The 21973-nt window shown below is 46.4% G+C and overlaps 1 protein-coding gene across 1 annotated transcript in view; it reads right to left on the bottom strand.

The window, feature by feature from the left end:
- Positions 1-21973, bottom strand: part of HK1 (hexokinase 1) — a 68191-nt gene that overhangs the window by 37247 nt on the left and 8971 nt on the right. Inside the window, exon 2 of the mRNA XM_063101765.1 lies at positions 12142-12304. Within this exon, the coding sequence (XP_062957835.1) occupies positions 12142-12304 (163 nt within the window). The remainder of the gene's footprint in view (positions 1-12141; positions 12305-21973) is intronic.

Here is a 21973-nt window from a genome sequence, read left to right on the forward strand (position 1 = left end):
CCAGACAAAAAGCAGGGATCACACAAACCTCATCCAACCTTTGTCCTATATGAAGAGTGGGCAAGAGAAACCCTATTCCAGCCTGGCATCCTTAGACAATAACATCTTCAAGCAATCCTGATCTCACTTCTGACTACAGGGGGATGGAGGTACTGAATTAAGTACAAAGTCCCATGCCATCTTCCTCTAATTCCTTACCCTATTTCAAAAACAGCACTGCTCTCCATTACTAAAAATCACATAGCACTTCAACTCAGAGAAGACCTGATCTGAGGTCCATCCTACCCCTTGGGTTCCTTTCACATTGGCTCAGACACTGACAACTGCTAGTTCAGAGCTCCACTTACTCCACAAGGTTATTTTTTTAAATTGTTGTTATAAAATATACACAACATAAAATCTGCCATCTTAACCACTTTTAAGTGTACAGTTCAGTTGCATTAAGTACATTCACAATGTTGTGCAACCAACACCACTATTTCCAAAACTTTTTCATCACTCCTAACAGAAACTTGATAATCATTAAGCAATAACTCCCATTTCCCCTACCCCTCAGTCCCTGATAGCTGATACTCTACTTTCTGTCTTTATAAATTTGCCTATTCTGGATATTTCATGTAAGTCGAATTTATACAGTATTTGTCCTTTTGTGACTAGCTTATTTCACCTAGCAAAATGTTTTCAAGGTTCATCCATGCTGCAACATGTGTCAGAATTTCACTCCTTTTTAAGGCTGTATATCATTATATCATTGTATGGATATACCACATTTTGTTTATATATTCATCCATCATGGACACTTCACTTGTTTCCACACAGGGGATGCTTTTAACAGAAATCCCTCTTGGTCACATAAGAGTAAACTGGCCCACTACCGTTACATCCCTCAGGACCAATGTGCACAGTACCTGGGGTGGGTCTCAGCAGGACAGAAAAAGATGCTGAAAGACTACACTGAGACCACCAGATAGTACCAAGGGAGGTGGCCATAGGTGGGGTTCCAACCATTAAGCCACCACCAAACATTCTTTACCCTATTTCTCATTAGTCACCCTCACACATGCTCCCCCCCAAAACTGATTAAAATCTATTAATTTTACTCCTGATGCTAAGGTGACATCCCCACTGTCCCAATGTGTATCATGCCAGGTGTAACAGCCACCCTTGCCTCCGTGAGCTTGTGATCCACCAAGTCCTCAGTCCTAAGGCAGGAAATACCAGACTGCTTTGGGGCATCTCATTTTCCTAGGGAAGGATCTGTATTATAATATTTTATGGTAAGAGCATTATTGAAATTTAATTCACATACCACACAATTCACCCATTTAAAGTGTACAATTCAATGATTTTAAGTATATTCAGAGTTACACAACCTACACCACAACCAGTTTTAGAACATTTTATCATCTCAAAAGAAACACAGTACCCTTCAAATATCACCTCCCAAGCTCCTCATCCCCCTCAGCCCTAAGCAACCTCTAAACTACTTTCTGGCTCTACAGATTTACCTATTCTGGACATTTCTTACAAATGGAATCATATAGTATGTGGCCTTTTGTGACTGGCTTATTTCACTTAACAAAATGTTTTTAAGGTTCACCATGTCATAGCATGTGTCACTGCCTCATTCCTTTTAATAGCTAGATAAGATACCACTGTATAGAGATACCACATTTCATTTACCCATTTGTCCACTGCTAGATATTTGGTTCATTTCCACCTTTTTGGCTATTATGAATAATGCTACTATGAACATTTGTGTCCAAGTTTTTGTGTGTACACATGTTTTCATTTCTCTTAAGTATATACCTAGGAGTAGAATTCCTGTCTGAAACGGTAACCCATGTTTAACTTTCTGAGGACTGCCACTGCTCTCCAAAGCAGCTGCACTGTTTACGTTCCCACCAGTAACGTATGAAGTTTCCAATCTCTCCACGTCTTCAGCGGCACTTGTTATGGTCTGTCTTTTTTATTTTGATTTGCATGTCTCTGATGAGTAATGATGCTGAGCACCTTTTCATGTGCTTATTGGCCATCTGTATATCTTCTCTGGAGAAATATTCATTCAGATCCCTTGCCCATTTTAAAAATTGGGTTATTAGTATTTTTAGTGTTCAGTTATAAGAGTTCTTTATATGTTCTAGATATAAGTCCCTTATCAGATATATGATTTGCAAATATTTTCTACCATTCTGTAGGTTGTCTTTTCACTTTCTTGATGGTGTCATTTGAAACACAAAAGGTTTTCATTTTGATGAAGTGCAATTTACCTTTTTCTTTTGTTGTTTGTGCTTTTGTTGTATCTAAGCATCCATTGTCAAATCCAAGGTCACAAAGATTAACACTTGTATTTCCTTCTAAGAGTTACATAGTTTTAGGGCTTACATGTAGGTATTTGATCCATTTTGAGCTAATTTTTGTGTGGTTTTTTCTTTGTTTGTTTTTTTAAGAGATGACCAGTAAGGGGATCTTAACCCTTGACTTGGTGTTGTCAGCACCACGCTCTCCCAAGTGAGCCACGGGCTGGCCCTTTGAGCTAATTTTTGTATGTGGTGTAAGGCAGAGGTCCAATTTCATTCTTTTGCATGTGGATACCCAGTGTCCCAGCACAGTTTGCTGAAAAGACTATTCTTTCCCTTATTGTATAGTCTTGGTACCCTTGTTAAAAATCAATCGATCATAAATATAAGTTTATTTCTAAATTCTCAAATCTGTTCCATTAATGTATAGGTCTGCCCTTGCGCTGGTACCATAATGTCTTGATTACTACTGCTTTGCTGTAAATTTTGAAATTGGAAAGTGAAAGTCTTCCAACCTTGTTCTTTTTCAAGATTGTTCTGCTATTCTGGTCCCATGAGCTGTTTTTGTTTTTGTTTTTGTTTTGGCAGTTGGCAAATGGGGATCCAAACCCTTGACTCCGGTGTTAACAACACCATGCTCTAACCAACTGAGCTAACCAGCCAGCCATTTGAGCTTTTTTTATTTTTTTTTATAAAGTAATGGCTGCTTTTTCTTTTTTAAAAAAAAGTTTTCTCAGGGCCGAGCCCGTGGCGCACTCGGGAGAGTGCAGCGCTGGGAGCGCGGCGACGCTCCCGCCGCGGGTTCGGATCCTATATAGGAATGGCCGGTGCACTCACTGGCTGAGTACTGGTCACGAAAAAGACAAAAAAAAAAAAAAAAAGTTTTCTCTTTTATAAAGCTGACTTATCTTTATATTTGATTCCATCAAGCTGTAAGCTCTGACACACTGCTATATTTCTGGAACTTAGAACAGCATTTGGCATATAGTAAGAGCTCAACAAATACTTGCAGAATTAATGAAGGTATAAAGGAATGAATGAACAAAACCAAAGAACTCTTGTATTAAATTTCACTGTTCTTATGTTCTCTCTTAAGTTCCTTGAGAGATGGATCACAACTTAAGATTCCTTGCATCTGCCCTTGGCACCCAGGACAACTCTATAAACGCTTGGTAGGTGCTTGATCACAGGGATTGGTGGCCATTCATTCATTCATGCATTCAAGGCACTCCTGCTGGTTGTTCAGTAAGCATGAAGCAGTTACACCATTGTGTGAGACACAGAGGAAAAACCAAAGTGTGCAATCAATCAGCTGTGCGATGGATTCTACAGTGGACACCAGCTGGGTGCCCTCTGATTCAATCAATTCTGAGAGTGGAGACAATGTCAGACCCCACAGGTTTAGGGCTTAGTCCCCAAGATTGCCCCCCAATTCAGATGCCAATCACATGCACAGGTTGTGGCCTGTGCTTCTGACTAACTGGCTATAAATTGGGGTTCCCACAAAGATATTCTTTGGTTCTATTGATTTGCTCGAGTAGCTCAATGAACTCAGGGAAACACTTTACTTCGATTTACACATTTATTATAAAGGATATTACAAAGAATAGAGATGAACAGTCAGATGGAAGAGCTGCACTGGGCGAGGTATGGGAGAGAGGGCAGAGCTTCCATGACCTCTCTGGGAGCGCCACTCTCCAGAAACCTCCAACATGTTCAACTATCCAGAAGCTCCCAGAACTTGGTCCTTTTGGGTTTTAAAGGAGGCTTCATTACATAGGCATGACTGATGAAAACATTCCCCACATGCTTATCAACTCAACCTTCAGCACCCCTACCTCTCCAGAGGGGGGGTTGGGGTGGGACTGAAAGTTCTAACCCTCTAATCTGAAGCAGATTACCCTGGCAACCAGCCCCCATCCTCAGGTTACCTAAGGGCCCACCGAGAGTTGCCTCATTAGAACAAACGACACTCCCATCACCCAGGAAATTCCAAGGGTTTTAAGAGCTCTGTGTCAGGAACTGAGGTCAAAAATCAAATATTGGAACAAAGATTCTCCTAGCACCACTATCACTCAGGAAATTCCTAGGGTTTTAGGAGTTCTGTGCCAGGAACTGGGGGGGCAGAGATCAATATGTATATTTCCTATTTCACACATTGGTTGGTTAGTTGGTTTTTTTAATAACAGCATTATTGAGGTATAACTCACATATCATACAATTCACCCATTTTAAAGTATACAATTCAGTGATATTCAGTATGTTTACACATTTGTGCAACCACCACCACTATCTAATTTTAGAAAAGTTTCATCACCCCAAAAGAAATCCTATACCCATTAGCAGCCACTCCCCATTTCCTCCCAACCTCACTATCCCCCAGCAACCACCAACGTACTTCCTACCTCTGTCCCCATTCTGGACATTTCATATAGATGGAGTCATACAACATGTGGTCCTTTGTGCTTTCACAGCGTAACGGTGTCAAGGTTCATCCATGTGAACCTGTGTTGGCACTTCACTCCTTTTTATGGCTGAATTATATTCCATTATGTGGCTATATCATATGATGCTGTGGTTTTAAATTGTTTCTATGGTCCAAAGGAAAGAGACCAAGGGAAGATGCTGGGAAGCAGGTATCATAGATTTAGTGGAAATTCCCACCCTGACTTTGTGCAGTGTTCAAATCAGTATAGGGTCTTCTTTGGGTTTCCATTAGAACTCTAACCCCCGTGATACTTTATACAACTATCAGGTTAAAAAACTGAATTAAGTATGAGATAGCTCCTCTCTGGAGGATAAGTCACTGGAATATCAAAAACATTTTATTTTACCATCCACATTCATTGAGCTCTTCTGTGCCAGTCACTAAGTGCTTTAAATGCATCATTTTATTTTTAATCCTCTAAACCCTATGACGTAAGTACTAGCATGCTGCCCATTCTACAGATGGGCAAGTAAAGACAGAGAGGGGTTAGATAACATCTTAGTCTGTGTGTGTTGCTTATTTTTTTTTTTTTTTTCTTTTTGTCATTTTCTCGTGACCAGCACTCAGCCAGTGAGTGCACCGGTCATTCCTATATAGGATCCGAACCCGCGGCGGGAGTGCCACCGCGCTCCCAGTGCAGCACTCTACCGAGTGCGCCACGGGCTCAGCCCTGTGTGTGTTGCTTATAACAAAATACCTAGAACTGGGTGATTTATAAGAAAATGAAATTTATTGCTTACAGTTTCAGAGGCTGGGAAGTCCATAGTCCAGGGAACACATTTGGTGAAGGCCCTGTTGGTGGTGGCAGTGACCCAGGGGTCTCACATTGCAAGATGGTGGAAGCAGAGAGACACCAACCTCTCATGTGCTCTTCTTTTAAAGCCTCAGAACCACACCCCTGACTACCACTATTACTCCATTCACTACTACACGGTCCTGCAATCTAATCACCACTTCAAGGCCCCACCTTTCAATTACCATAATAGGATTCCCCACCCTCTTTACACTGTCACAGTGGCAACTAAGTTTGGGAGGACATCAACCCAAAGCAGATGACTTGCCCAAGCACACAACCAGTAAGTGACAGAGCCACCATTTGAATTCAAAGCCTAAATTCATAACCATGAAAACTGCCTTCTGGACAGACCTCAGGGGGACAAGGATCCCCAGAGATATAATCAGAATAGGCCTTCAGCACATCAGAGATGGCTGCATTTCTTTTCTAGGACTCTTCAACATCCATGACTCCTTGCAACACTCGGTTTTCTTTCGCTTTGTCCTTTAATGAAAATGGTGAAAACTCAGCCTGGTAAACAACTACAAACCACTTGTGCATAGAGAAATATACGGCACAAATGCAAATCCTACACTAGGATGAAATTTTGGGTACTATTTGTTTTAATATTTTTATTTAATTTATTTAGTTTTAATGTTTAAATAAACATCTATTTAGTTCAAGATTTACACTGGCTTTTCATTATAACTTCAAAAAATAGCATGGGAAATTTTCTGGTTGCTAGCCCAGTCAAAATTCTCATTTCCAGATGAATCAAAGAGAAAGCAGGTTCGTGTTATTGAAGCGCCAGGGGATGGTGGCTGGGAACCCTGCTTATTGGTGTGGGTGCCCACAGAGCAGATAAGAGGTTTCAGCCCATCTAGGAATGATGGCGTCAGGTTTCAGGCAGCACCTCTGGAGGACCCAAGCCTGAGATTTTTCCAGCAGGATAAGTGAAAAATGACCTCAGCTGCCTGCAGGTCTGGGAGGACACTGGCCCACATTTCTGCAGCTCCACAAAGACCCCTGCCCATCCCAGCCTCCTGCTGTGGTCTGCCCACTGCAGCTCCCCACTGTTTCTTTTTAACAAACACAGGTCAGCAAGGTCCCAGGGAGTTAGGGTCAGAAGAGAAAGGGTGGCCCTGAGATGTCAGGATAAAGCTAAAGACCGGACACTTCACACACCTGCAAGCTGGGGGTTGATGGATTTGAGGGGAGGCCATGGTAAGTAGCTCCTGAAGGCAGTCACAAGAGGTCTCTCTCAGCTCCTGTTCCCTCCCTGAGCAGTGACCCTGGTTCCATTTGGGTGTGTTTTGTGGTTGCTAAAAGAAATAGTAGTTGTGCCTCTTCTGAAAATCACATTCGCAGCTTAGGAAACATTGGACAAATATTAACTCACCTTCTCAGTTTATGGATAAGGAAGCTCCAACCAAACCAGCTGAATGACTCACCGTCACACCTGTGGCAAGGCCAGGTGACCGCTCCCTTCTCTTATTCTCACAAATACTGTGATGCACATTATTTTTATGTATATTATGTCTTATTGTCCTCAGTTGGATGACTAGCAACTTGAAGGCAAGGGCCATTTAACAGGGCGTACCTCCCTCCCCAAGCACTGAGTCCTGCAAACAGCAGCAATCAGTAAGAAGTGCCTGGGCCAAAAGCATGGTCCGTTCAGCCCTATACTCTGCCAGGCAAAGGACACTAAGGAATGGCTTGTGGTAAGGGCAACAAGATTTGTGGTAAACTTTGTTAGATACCTAGTATCTCTTTAGATAATTACCCTCCCGTTTTTCACCCATGAGGTTGGGGGTTGGGCTGACCCCCTGCTCCTGGGGGACCAATGTCTGATCCAGACGCATTTGGAGTCACCAATCTCAGCCATTGCAATCGGTTCAGGATGCACACATGACCCAGGTCAGTCAATCATGTCCCTCTCCAAGACCATCCTTGGTACTACTGGAGCAAGGAAGTCTGCTCTTTGCATCAGAATTGTTTGCTGTGAGGGACATCGGCTGCAGGGGCTGTCTCCACCACTGCAAGGGGAGAGGTGGCCTATGAATGAACCAACACAAAGGAAAGTTGCACTGACTAAAAGAGACACAGGAGTCCCTGGACACAAAGCCAACTGACAACTAGACTTCCCAATTACAGGAACCTAGAATTTTCTTTTTCTCACTTAAAACGATTTGAGTTAGATTTCTTTCAGCTACAGGCTCCCAAGATCAATATTCTTTATTAGGGAATGAATCCCCCAAATACCTTCTTACCCTCCATAACAAAGGAGATCTATCACGTGCTTTTATCTCAGATTGGTTCTGATTCAGAGGTGTGGTGTCCAGTCACCCCACAGCAGAGGAGCCAGAGCTGCAGGGTGAGACTAGCTCAGGGGTGGGGTGCTGGGGTGGCAGCAAGACAGCCTATCTTTTCTTCCATGTTTTCTCTGCCTCTTTCCCTTATAACATCACAGAGATGCCAGTGAATTCTGAAAAACTCTGGATCCTTCCTCCAGGGGCTGAGCTTATACATTTAGGCCTGATGGGTGGGGTCCTTTGACTGGCTGCACAGGCTATGAAAAGACTTTCCAAAGAATCTTACAAAGTCAGTTACTAAATGACAGTAATGATGATGACAACAATGGTGGTTTGCAGTTTCCAAAGGACATTCATTTGATCTTGATAACAGCCGTGTGAAGGTGGGGCAGGGATTATCACAACCATTTTACAGATGAGGAAATGGAATCTCAGAGAAGATAAGTGACTTTTCTAAGGTCACTTTTCTAAGTGAGTGACAGATATTTATCCAGTGTTCTAGATTTTTATTTATTTTATTTTTTCCTTTAACTTCAAGTTCAGCCTCTTTCTGCAGCAATGGGCATCCCTCCAACTTCTCTTCAAATCTTTGATTTCAAACCTTCCTTCCTGCTACTGGGGCCTCCTACTTGTGACTTCTTCCCACATTTCCCATTTCCACTAAGCCAGGAGAACCACTCTTCAAGAGAAGGCTCATTAAACAAAACATCTGAAGGGCCCCTGGCAACTCTCCACTTTCTAATGACAGCCATTATTACCAGCAAATAATGGAAAACAAACACGGGGACAGATGTCTCTCTTGAGTCCTGGCCTGTGCTAGATTACAGGACAAACAAAAACTCGGCCTGCCTGAAATGCCTACCTTAGTCTTGCTCAATGAATAATTCTGTACATGAGATACAAAGGCATCCCCTCCTGTCTGCAGTCCAGCTACGTGATAAGAACTCTATGTCTTTGTCAAAAACCCAACTAGAACACTAGACATTCAGGAAATTTCACAGATGGAGAGAACTCTCGAGATAATCCAACCATCCTTCCAGATAAGAAAACTGAGACAGCCCTAATGCTGCAGAAAGAGAAAGAAAACATTTTCCTTCCTTTGGCTGAAAAGTAGTACTGTGCATATTCAGGGCCCTGAACTAACCATGGCCACAATGTAAATCATTCCACTTTGCATGAAAAAAGACAATGGTATATTCAAGCTTTTAGCAAATATTTTTTGCTTCTCCTTTGGGTAAAAACTTCTCTTTTGGGTAAAGACTGCTAGGAACCATGAAGCAGAAACAAAAAAAATATCCAACTCTACCCTCAAAAAGCTTACAACTTAATTGGTACTTAAAATATCTTCAGTGATAAATGAGATAAGAAGGGAAAAAGGGGAGGTGTCACGAGTGAGGCACAGAGTGAGTGACCTGGGTCTTTTGAGGGAGGCTTGGACACAAAGGGCAACTATTCCCAAGAGTCTGGGTAGCTTGGAAGAGGGACTTCTGTTAAGCCAAGTCACCCAGGCTAGTAAGCTTCAATGCGCTCCTTCTTTTATTATTCGTACCTTTACTACTTCAAAAAGAATTTGCAGCAGCTAAAAGCTGTTGTAGAAATCTTTTCTTAAAAACAATGTATAGATTACTGAAGAGCAATTAAAAAAAAAAAACACTGCCCATAAAAAATGTCCAAAGGGAAAAAAATTAATTAGAAAATGTGCTAATATATATATCAGAACATATGTGTCAGATATATTTTCAGAAATGTTTCTGAAAAATCAGTAGAGTTTCAAAACCCTGAGTCCAATCCACCAGGGTCAAGGTTAGTGAGAAAGGAAAGGTTTGCTTTCTCCCTTTGCCTTGGAAATCACATCACCACTTAACAGGCAGGGGCATTTCTCCACCATGGTGAGCTCTGATTAATCCTTCTGTGGTTTGGGATTATCACTAATTCTGTCCCTGACTAATTACTACAGTTGAAGCAGTGATTAACATTTCAAAAAGGGAACAGCACCATGGATTTACTACTAAGGAGACCGGAATTCTGATTACTCCAGGGGACCTCCAGGCTCTGGGATGAAAAAAAGCCCAGAGGCAGGGGTAGGTGAGGTGGGGGCGCCTCCTGTCACAAAGAGGAAGGGCGTGGACTGGGGTCAGGTATCTGAGTCTTTGGCATCAATGTCAATGTCTATGTGTGGCTATAGGGACCATTCTGAGGGGAGTGCAGGCTCTGGAGCACATGATCTGAGCCCATCCACACAAATCAGGAACAGCCATAAAAAGAAGGGCTATATGGTGTGTTATGGGTTGCTTTGTGTCCTCCAAGAAGAAATGTTGACATCCTAAACCCCGGTACCTGTGAATGTGACGTTATTTGGAAATAGGGTCTTTGCGAATGTAATCAAGTTAAGATAAGGTCACCAGTGTGGGCCCTAATCCAATATGACTGGTGTCCTTAGAGGAAAAACCCCATGTGACGACAGAGGCAGAGACTGGAGTGATGCAGCTGCAAGCCAAGGAACACCAAGGACTGACAGTCACCAACTGAAGCTGGAGGGGGCAGGGAAGATTCTCCCAGAGTCTCAGAGGGAACATGGTCCTGCTGACACCTTGACCTTGGACTTCCAGCCTCCAGAAATGTGAGACAATACATTTTTGTTGTTTAAAGCCATCCAGATTGTCGCACTTTGTTAAGGCAGCCACAGAAATTAAAACAGGGTGGAAGATGCAGTGGGGAGAGGGAGGGTGCTGACCCAGGCCCTCTGTGCACAGGAGAGTGGGCCCTTGCAGTTCAGGGCTTTGGTTTTACCTCCTCCGCGTCCTCCTCCTGCTCTCAACACTAGTCTGTGCTCCGGAGAGGCCCTAGACATCTGGCCTTATCCCCACTGAAGAGAGGCTTGGAGGAGGCGTGGGGCCCAGCCTGCTGGCTCCAGTTCCACAAACCCCACGGCAGTGTTTCCCACCACGAGCATGCTACCGTGTATGTCATCACATTTAAGACACCACTGATTGTGAGACCCAGCATGATTTTAGGTAACATTAAGAAAGAAAAAACATTGCCAATAATAATTTTAAGATGCGATTATTATATGACACAGTGCTGATTCCAGAGACAATCACTTTTTTTTTTTTAAATGAGCTTCTCAAAATAGATGAAATATGGTAACAGATATTGGGGGAAAGATTAAACAGATTTGGGGGAAAGCAGTTATGCCAGGTTAAACAGGTTTCCTTCCTGCAGGACTGCTCAGGGACTTTTTGCTGCTGTCTGTTATAAATCCCTAAGAGGAGGCTAGAGAATGTTGTATTTCCCAAAGAAGTATGAGTTCTGGGCTGAGGAGTAGCCAGTGTGGCAAAAGGCTAGAATACCAGTGTACTTGGATCCCACTTGGGACCCTCAGTCCTGGCAACAGTTTGGAAAAAGAACAAGGGAGAGCAGCCCCTGCTGACACAGGGTCCTGGGAAGTGGAGCTGGCTGGAGAGCAGGGCTGAGGAGGAAAAGGCAGGCATCTCCACTTCTCAGGTATCTGCCAAGATCCAGTCTCACAGGATCAGGTGCCTGGCAGGGATCAGGTATCATTCTCTCTTCAGAGCAAAGCCAAGGCAGGTGCTCTCCTGGGGGCTGCCCACACCCACCTCCCCTCCCCCACTTCCTCTTCCTTCACCTGGAAGCAGGCACAGCTACGCCCCTGCTACAGAACTCTGTGAATCCTGAAAGGCTCCTGGATGTGGGTGCCATCCAGGCTGGGACAAAGCAGAAGTGAAATACAAAGGTCTCTCTTCCCCGTGGGTCACTACAGTCACCCTGATGGCAGAATCTCTTCAGGAGTTCTTAAAAAGCTTAATCACCAGTAACAACGACTCAAGGAAAACAAAAGCATGGAGGTGTAGAAGATAACCAAAGAAACACGGGAGATACAAATGTTCTGGAACTCCTCATGTTCTGGAGACACAAGAGCAAACCACACAGCATCTGCAAGATCCATAAACACTACCCTTCTAAAGTATCACAAGCCACTAGACAGCCAGGCCAGTGAGGGCAGGTTGGCTTTGTGCAGTCATGGTATCCCAGTGCCTGGCACATGGCAAATGCTCAGCAGACATACATGAGATGGATGGATGGATCGATTGATGTATACATGAATGGATGGAAGAACAGATGGATGGAATGGAGAATGAATGAACAAGTGAGTGAGTGAATGACTGAATGAACAAATGAAAGTCAGAAGGATGATTTCATAGAGCATCCAGCCTTCAGAGCTCCATCTCTGGGTGACAGACTCACCAGAACCATCAGGAATGGACCTTACAAACGTTGGCAACATCTTGATTGTGGCTGTTGGGTTAAAATCCCGGGAGAGGCCATTCTTCATCTCCTTCTTGAAGCGAGTCATGATATCCATCAGAGTTTCATCAGAGAGCCGCATGGCATAGAGATACTTGTCAATCTGAGGGAAGGACAAGAAGGAAGCAGAGTGAGGCCGAGGCTGAGGCAGGTCATTTCAGCTCAAGTCTGGCTGGGGGAGGACAGAGCAGGGTGAGGTACCCGCCTGTCTGAGACAGTCCAGCTCCTATGGGCACTGGAACACCCAGGCGGGCACATCGCACTATGGAAGGTCATTCAGTGCCATCAGCCATGTTGCCTGGAGCAGGCTTGCAACTGCTCTCAGCCCTAGTTCCTCACCTATAAAAGAAACCTGACATCTCCAAGGTGCTTTCCAGCCCTCAAGCATTACAGGGAAGCTGCCCTTCAATCCCCAAGTACATAATAGGGACAGGTTTCCTCTGGTATCAGGAACACCTCGAGCCCCCTTCCCTCACATGGATAGTGATGACACAGAGGTTAAAGAATGAGGGCTCTGGAGCCAGCCACCTGGGTTCAAATCCAAGCCCCACTGCTTAACAGCTGTGTGAGTTTTAGTTTCTGCAACTGAAAAACCAAGATGATAAATAGAACCAAACTTACAAGACACTGTAAGATCAAATGAGACAGAGAAGCACTTAGAACACAGCAAGTGCTCGATAAACATCAGCTGGTATTGTTAACAAGAGACGCAGTGCTGGGAGATTTCCTTGGGCATGACTTCTGGGGAGGCAGAAATGGTGGCCAAAGGGCTAGGACCTTCCAGAGAACATGGGGCAGCAGGTCCAGAGCACAGACCTTGACCCAGCCTCAAATGTATGGAGACAGTGCCCTGGTCTCCCATGGCCACGTGCGGGGCCCACATGCCAGGGCCAATGTGCACACACCTCCAAGTCAGACCACTCACACCCTTCAACAGGACTGACCCAACCTGCTCCTCCTCCTGAGTTTCCCCTTCTGCTCACTCTTCCCAAGCTCCTGCCCGCAGCCTCCCTGGGTTGTCACTGGCTGTCACTGTTGTCCTTCCTTCAAAGTGTCTTCCCATTCACTCTCTCGGATAGTATTTACTGAGCACTTACTATGTGCCTGGCATTGGACTAGACACCTGTCCTCGTGGCACTGGCCTTGTGGAGTCCAGGCGAGGTCCTTTTATCTCACCACTCTTTCTGCTGCTCCTCAGTTACGGAAGCCCTGGTAACCATGTGCCCGGATTATGGATGGTTCGACCACTGATATGGTTTTCCATCTTCAATCTCTCCCTTCCAAGCCATCCTCTACACCACCGCCACATTAGTCTCCTAAAATGCAACCCTGGTCAATTCACTCCCCTGTGCCCAGCCTCTCAATGCCTCCTGTGACCGAGCCACCTGTGCGCTGCAGGTGTGGCTCCACGTTCTCTGAACTCTAGCCAAAGCACCTCTATCACTCCTTGTAGGCACCCTGGGCTTGTCATCTCTACCTGAGATGCCCTCCTTTTCTTCACAGGTATCCAAATCTCACCTGCCCTTAAGGTTCAGATCAAATGTCACCACTCCTAAAGGTGTCCAAGTTCCTTGTGCTGAAGATAGCTCCTTCCTCAGCACTGATCTCTCCACATTGTCCAGCCTAGATCACAGCTTTCTGCACCTGTCACCTCAACCTGCCCAGTGCCTTCCATGGAGCCTTGCATACAGATGACGGATTTATGACCCAACAAGCCTGAAAAGACCTTGACACTGATTTGCTTCTGAGGAGGGCATGTCATGCTCACTTTCCAGAGTGGCTGGAAACATCCTGAGTCAAGGACAGAGTCTCCAGTCCTAGGACATTTCTGCATATTCTGGTCCTGGGCAGCCTTCTCTCTCTGGCCTTCATGCCTCATGCTCCCCGCCAGACCCTGCTTGTCACCTGCCTCACCGAACAACCACAGCACTGGACTGCAAATGTCCTCTGTGGCCAAAGACGATCTCTTCCACATTCCCAGTCACCACGCCTACCACCTTTTCCCCTGTGCAATAAAGCAAAACAAAGAAGGGCACCAGAAACCACCAAGAACTGGAATAAAAGTTGCCAGAATCACGGTCCTGGGAGGAGAAACATGCCATATTCTGCCCCCAAACCTGGCAGCACTGATCAGCAGCCCTCGCTCTCATGGCACCTTCAGTCTGGGGGGAGCGGCAGTCATGACACAAACACGTCCACAGAAGCACACGGGGACAACTGAGCACAAAACCAGAGAAGGCTTCCTGGAGGGCCAGTGTCAGAGAGTGTGTCTAGGCACAAGCAAGAGCATGTGTGAAGGTCAGAGGCGAGGGAGGGTGGTTTGCTCAGCAAACAGAAATGAATTCAATACAAATCAAGCAGACAGTGTAAGAGGTGAGGCAACCAGAAAGACTGTCAAGAGCTAAATCATGCTGGGCCAAAGGCACATAAACAAATTCAGACTGGATCCCAAAGCACAGCCAGCCACAGCAAGGCTTTAATGAGAGTACAATGATGAGATGTGTATTTCTGAAAGATTGAGCTGTCTGCTGGGTGGAGAATGGAGAGCAGGAGCAAGCCCGTGCAACACCAGTCACTCACTACGCAAGCGCTGTGGACACACGTCCACTCCCACGCTCCTCACGCCACATCACGATTATCCCTCTACAGATATGACCACCTCCTCTAATACCCTGTGAGTGCCCAAGGGAAAGGAAATGTGTTGAACGGACCTCTGGAAATCACCCAGTTGCCTGGCACAAAGAAAGAATTCAAATAATGCTGAATACTAGAATAACACTTAAAAATTATATTGTTGTTTATGGTAAGTCAAGTGCTTTGTATGTCATTTAACCTTCAAATGACACTGTCAGGGAAATGTTCTTAATCCCCATTTTACAGATACAGAAACTGAGGCTCCAAGAAGCTAAGAGATTGGTTCAAAGCACACAGCTGGACAAGTGAGGTCCTGCACCTACATGTCTAAGCCGCCTCCATACAATCATCCCTAGCCCCTGGGGAGACCCTAGTAAAGCTGTTGAGGTTTTCCAGCCAGACAGGGAGAGGCACCTAAAGAAAATGCAGGGCTCTCCGTAGCTCCACATCCAGCCTCCCTCCTAACTAGAGGTGCAGCTCAGCCCACAGACACTGATCTGAAAATCCCGACACTTTAGGACAGCCGAGCCAAACCCAGAGCCAAGAAACTCAAACGAAAAAACAGATTGGGACACAGAAGATGGCCTGGCCCCCACACTTCTATGGAGGGAGCTTTCCTCTTGTTTTGGTTCATGGAGGCACAACTGGGCAGAGCTGGAATGGAAACTGAGGCCTCCAGGATCTCACCTGAATGGGGATGAACAAAGGGAAGCCCTTTCTTCTCCCTGGTCCTCAGTAGATCAGGAGCAGTGTCAACTCAGCGTAGATCCTGGGCCTGTGAACGGGCTGACCAAGGGAGAAGTCACCTCCTTGGTACTTGCCACAGTGCCCAGCCACGCAGGAACCTGGTGCAGGACTCAGCAGACACACACCCTATGCACTGTGGCCCTTTAAGTGGCCCAGAAGACTGGAGAAAAGCCCAGGGAAAGAGATACCTGTAGAAAACTCCCAGGGGCCCAGAGCACCTGGCACCTCACTGAACAAGGGGCTTTTTCTCTCATGCAGACCAGCCCTGCCTGGCACCTGGCTGGGCTGCCCCTGTCCGCCTGGGAAAGAGAGGCTGTAAATGGTCAGAGGGAGGGAAGGAAGAAGGAAGGGCATTGGGAAATCACTCCTGCCCATTCACTCCAGATCTCTGCAAGAACCCAGTGAGAGAGGCCAACTCTCAGTCTTCAGGGGTTTGGCCAAAGTCTGTGGCCCTTTCAACTTTTCTATTTCTGTCCTCCTCTGCACAGCATCACCAGGTCTCTTCCTCTCCACCCTCCTGCCCTCTCTCTTTTGTCTGTCTGTCTGTCTCACACACACTCACATTTCCACAATCCTTTTTCTTCTCTTAGGGTGCTGCCCCCAGACCACTGCTGCTTTACTGCTCTGCCACATGTTGGTGCCCAAAGAATCCCTCCTGCCCTACATGTTGGTGATGGGAAGGGCACAGCAAAGCACCTCTTCTGGCAGTTTCCACTGTAAGCCACAGTCTTTGGGACATCTGTCGTATGTCAGAGGCTCCAAAGGGTTTTGACAGGAACCCCTGGTCCTCTAATGCTCACTCTCGCACGTGGTGCCTGACACAAGCATGCAGAATTCTGGCCAGGATGGAGGAGAAGTGTGGAGGTACCAGCTACCAGAAACTACATGCCAAAGTGGGTCCTGCAGACCCTTGCCCGAGACTGTCGAGGACTACCATCCAGCCTGCAGGGCTTCTCCACCACTGCTTGGGGGAAGAGCCCTTCCCAAGAGGGTGTGAGCCAGGCTGGCCACACAGCGCTGGTGCTCATGCCCAAATACTGTCCAGATACTTCTCCTGGATTGTTTCCTTGTGGACCAAGAGGGCCTTGAAGTTCTCAGCAGCTCCTGAAATTGGACCCAGGCAAAGGCAGGAGGAGACATTGTCAACAGAGAGAACACAGTCTCGCCAAGCCCCTGGCCCAGAGCCATCCAGCTAATGAAACAACCCAAAGGCCTGGCACTGGGCTAAACTCAGAAACATTTCTGTGCCTGGTCCCAGCCCCCACTTCCTGCTTCCATGCATGAAAAACAAACTCAAGACTGGACATGCCCAAGTGAGCCACTGGTCGTGGCAGGAGGCTCCAGTAACCACTGGTAACCAACACGGGCATCTTCACCCCCCATGGAAAATTTCATTCCCTCTCTCATCCACTCTTCCGTGAGGATCAAGAATGAGGCAGAGCAACAGATGTGACTGAAGCTGCTCAGCACAGGCCTTTACGATGAATTTCCAAGCAAGACACTCATTTGCAAAGGAAATCGGGAAGCTGGCAGTGAAGGGTTAAGAAGGACATTAGCTTACAGGCAGGACAGAGATTTCAACATCGGATTCACTTCCCTTTCCTAAGGAGACTGACACAGGAAAGAACGGTTCTGGCTGCTTGCTAATATTATTAATGACAGCACACATTTGCAGAGGGCTCTGCCCTTCATACATAGGACTGTCACACACAGTATCCCATTCGAAAGGGAAGAAATGAGCTCATAGATGCCAAGTGCTGGGCATGAAGCAGCTGCTTTAATATGTTAGTCCCCTTGCTCCTGTCACTGCAACCCAGTGAAGCAGGCAGGAAAGATATCATCATCTCCATTTTATAGGGGAGGAGATTGAGACCCATGACTCACTTAAGTCACGTGGTTCATAAGTGGCAGCGGGGTGTAGACTCCAGGCCTTGTAACCCCTTATTTGGGGCTTCTCCTTAAGCATTTCCATTCTCTCTCGTGTGGTGGACAGAACACGGGCAAAGAGAGCTGGATTCAAATCCGGGATCTGTCATTTATTAGCTGTGTGACTTCGGACAAGTTAGTTATCCAGAGTCTTGCTTTTCTCACTTTTAAGATGGGGATAATAATCCCTCCACCTCAGAAGGCTATGGGGAGGATTTTAATAATGTGCCAAAAACAAAGTAAGCATTAAGTATCAGTGCCTACTCTCCCGTCTCTAAGTAACATAATCACGTGTTCACAACTACCTTTATCTAAATGTCTAAAATGCATCTACTACAAATGCTACTGACCCATTTTGTAGAAAAGAAAACTAAAGCTAGTGGCAATATGCCCAAAAACATGGCAAATAAAAGATTTTGGCAAAATTCCTCTGAAACATTTGCACTGTTTTATTGTTTTTTTTAAGGCAGTAATATATACTTAATATATAATAAAATTAAGTAATATATATGAGTATGAGTTCTTCCCCCAATCTCCCTAGAGATATCCCTGCTAATAGAGCTTCATGTTCTAGGACTGTTTTCCTAGTTAAACACTCATGCATACAGAGATAGCGTTTTTTATTTTGTTTTACAAAAATTGAACCTTACTATAAACACTTATCTCCTTTAAAATCTTACCTCCATTTTCCTATGTCCTGTGGGAACTGCTTCTAACTAAAATGACTCAAACTAACAAAGCCATACTTAAGATTTCCCCAGGACCCTGCCTGGTTCAATGACAGGGCACAGAGGGGCAACAGAGACACCGCACTTGCCTCCTGGATTTGCCACAACGTGGGCACCTCAGTCTTTCCATCTGCCTGCCACATGGGTATGTTCCTGTGACTTTGATCTATAAAGGCCCCTCTACTCTGCATAGCACGTTCACATGTTGGCCCTTACACCATCCTGTCTAGAGATGCAGGGCACATATCATTACTTCCAAAGCCCTGAGGGAAAATCAGAGGCCAGAGGTTCCTCTCTAGCCAAGGTGACCTGCTGGTTAGCAAAGGAACTGGGGTGGACATCAAGCTCCCTGATTCCTCTCAACCCAGGGAGGACCCAGGCCAGAGGCTTCCTGGAGCAGGGAGACGAGGGAATGCGGGTGGTACTAATGCCACACCCCATCTAGTCCAGGAGGAGCATGGTCCCCCTGCCTTGCAGAGAGCATGCCACACCAGTGTGATTTCCAGGAGGCCTTGCTGGGATCAGACCAGCTACCATCTGTCTGATCCCCTGCGTTCCCCCATGTACATGGTCCTAGGAAAGAAGTTCAAAAGCCATTGCAAGCCAAAGGCCCTGCCCAACCAGACCCTCCACTGTGGTTTGTGCCAGCCCAGTGCCGCCGGACTCCTCTTCCTGCCTGCACATGGCTCCTCTGGGTGCCCAGCCCCACCTCACTACTGAGGGTGGTGGCAGGGAACCTAGTTTCTCTCACATTCTTGGCAGCCAGTCTCTGAACAGGGAGGAAGTTGGCCACCAGGGGAGACACCTCTGACCTGGTGGGGTCCCTACAGTAACCGTGGACTCTCAGCATACTCAGGCCTTTCAGGGCCATGACAGCGGTTCTCACCCCCAAAGGTCCTTCCTCACACAGCCACCGGCCACTCTGCTTCCTTGGTCTATAAATGGCCTTTCCAACCTCTGCCCCTTCTTTCTCCCAAAACCTACCTCCAAACTCACCTTCTCTGGAGCACATGCCATGATGCACCCCACCCTACATCGTCCACTCCTCTCCTCAGCATCCCCTCAGCTTAGGTGTTCACTATGGAGAAGTCAATTTGCCCTAGTGGACATGTCGTGGTGTGTGTTTTTCCCAGGCGCTGCAGGGACACATGCATGGCCCACACCTCCAAGCTAGATCGTGAGTGCCTGGGGTGCAGGGGCCATGCCCTCTGGGCCCTTTGTGTGCTCCAGGCTCTCGGGATGGTGCCGGCTGGGGTGGGTGGCTCCTCTGCCTGGTGGTGACGCCTAGCCTGGGGAGGCCTCAGAGGGTTTGCTGGCTCAGATAAGGCCCAGAAAGTCCTCTTCCCCGAACGGCCCAGCCCTTCTTCCTGGCACCAGCCCCTCGCTTCAGCCCCATGATTTCCAGGCATTTCTAACACCCTCCTTTCCCTCACAACATCTTCATTGCAAGGTTGCAGCCCAGTGTGCCAGAGGGACGCTAGAGATAATAAGTATTCACTCCTCCGTTCAAGCTTCCCAGAGACCGCAGAACTACCTGCAAGTCACCAGAGGAAATAAATTCCACTGCAGAGGGTCCTCAGTGAAAGATGTGCATAAGAGCATCACCAAAGCTAACACGACCCCTTAGGTACTCTAAAACACTGTGCTGTGGAGGGTCCCTCTCCTTGTCTCTTTTTCCAGGTTCATTCCTATCTCTCAGTGCCTCTGAACTGTTGCATCTGTTTCAGTGAACATGGACTGTAAATACAGCTCTGTTTTCTCACAACAAATCTGGAGGAAAACAGGATCCCCACTCTTGAAGAGGACACTGAGGTTCTAAGAGCAAGAACGTGGATGAGGCCCATACTGGGCACTTCAATACACCCTGATGCAAACCTGCACAACTTGGAAGGTGGGCATTACTGACCTCATTTTACATAGGAGGAACATAGGGCTGCACAGTTAGGCAAGATGCCCCAAGCACCCAGAACCAGGGCAGCACCAGCTTACAACTCCAAACTCAGCACTCCTTCCCTTATTCTCCAGACTCCTCTTGCTAGGAGGCCCAGCAGAAAGCCCGGAGGTCATGCCCGAGGTCCTTCCAGTAACTTTGACACCCATTAGTAGAAGCTTCCTAGCTGGTGAGAGTGGTCAAGCCCTCACCCAGGAAGAGAACAAAGCTGTCACATGGAACTAGCTAAAAATAAAAGCTCCCATTTCCTCAAGGGGAACAGAACAGCCCTGGAATGTGGCAGGGCAGGAACAACAGGCTTAATTCTCAGCCTCCTTGTTGATGGCTCAGGAGGGGACCAGCCTCCAGACTCAATTCCCAACGTCCCAGGCACCTACAGACAGGAGGGAGGAGAGGATCTGAAGTACAGACAGGTTTACTTTCACTGTGAGACAACCAAGCCCTAACACTGTGGGTTGCAGACGCTGCAGTGCTGGGAGGGGGACAGGGCTAGAAATCAAAAGACCTCCAGCCTCGTCCAGCTGCACTGCCTCCCTCTACGACTTTCAGCAAGTTGCTTCCATCTCTGTGCATTTCTGCTGGGAGAACAGCAATAATGAAAACTGCCCTCTCGCCCACACTTGGTGGACACAGGAGCTCCATGGCACTGAGGATTCCTCAGAACACAGGCATTTCGGAAATCCATGGTGCCATTTTCTTTCTTTCTTTCTTTTTTTAAGGATGACCAGTAAGGGGATCTTGACTTGGTGTTGTTAGCACCACGCTCTCCCAAGTGAGCTAACCAGCCCCCTATATACGGATCTGAACCCACAGCCTTGGTGTTATCAGCACCACACTCTCCCAAGTGAGCCACGGGCCGGCCCCTAATGGTGCCATTTTCATCTGTCCATTTGGCCAGGCAACATGGACATACAGATGGTCCACGAGCTCTCACACACAATTAGAGGCAAAGGCAGGATCCCTGCCCAGGCTTGGGGCTCTGGTCGTCTGCCTACCCTCTGTTATCCAGAAAGCTATCGTCCGTCACTTGGCTACGTAAGGTGCCTACAGATATGTTCTGGGTAAATAATGACAACACTGGCACTTGTACAGTTCTGTACACTTTCCAAGTGTTTCCACGTCCATTCTCCAAATTGATAAGTGGGCATGAAATCATTTATCCCATCTGACAGATAAGGAAACTGAGGCTCAAAGAGCTTGATGGCCACCTAGCAACACTACTGAATCTGGAAGGATCCTTTAGAGGTAATGGATTCCAGCCTCCTAGTATCATAGACAAGGAGACCAACACCTAAGGACACATAGGAGCCCACTGCTTTAAATGCAGAGAGCCTTTGTCCAAACTTCTGAGTCACTGTCTAGCAGAGCACTGTCCAACAGGAATATAATGCAAGTCACGTATATAATTTTAAATTTTCTAGTAGCCACATTTTAAAAATGGGTAAAATTATTAGAGCACAGCCTTATAACAACAAGGTCAAAGGTCTGGATCCCATACAAGGTTTGCTCCATAGGTGGAAAAAAAAATAGGTGAAATTAATTTTAATAAAATTTTATTTAACCCAGCATATCCAAAATATTATTTCAACATGTAACCAATATTTTAAAATTATTAATGAGCTATTTTATATTCTTTTTGTCACATGAAATTTTTGAAAACCTGTGTGGATTTCACATTTCAACAGCACATCTCAAGTCAGACTCGCCATGTTTCAAGTGTTCAGCAGCCACATGTGACTGGTGGCTACTGTTCCAGACAGCACTGCCCTAGCATTTCAGACACAGC

Source organism: Cynocephalus volans, chromosome 7 (genome assembly GCF_027409185.1).
Source record: "Cynocephalus volans isolate mCynVol1 chromosome 7, mCynVol1.pri, whole genome shotgun sequence".
Classification (NCBI taxonomy): Eukaryota; Metazoa; Chordata; class Mammalia; order Dermoptera; family Cynocephalidae; genus Cynocephalus; species Cynocephalus volans.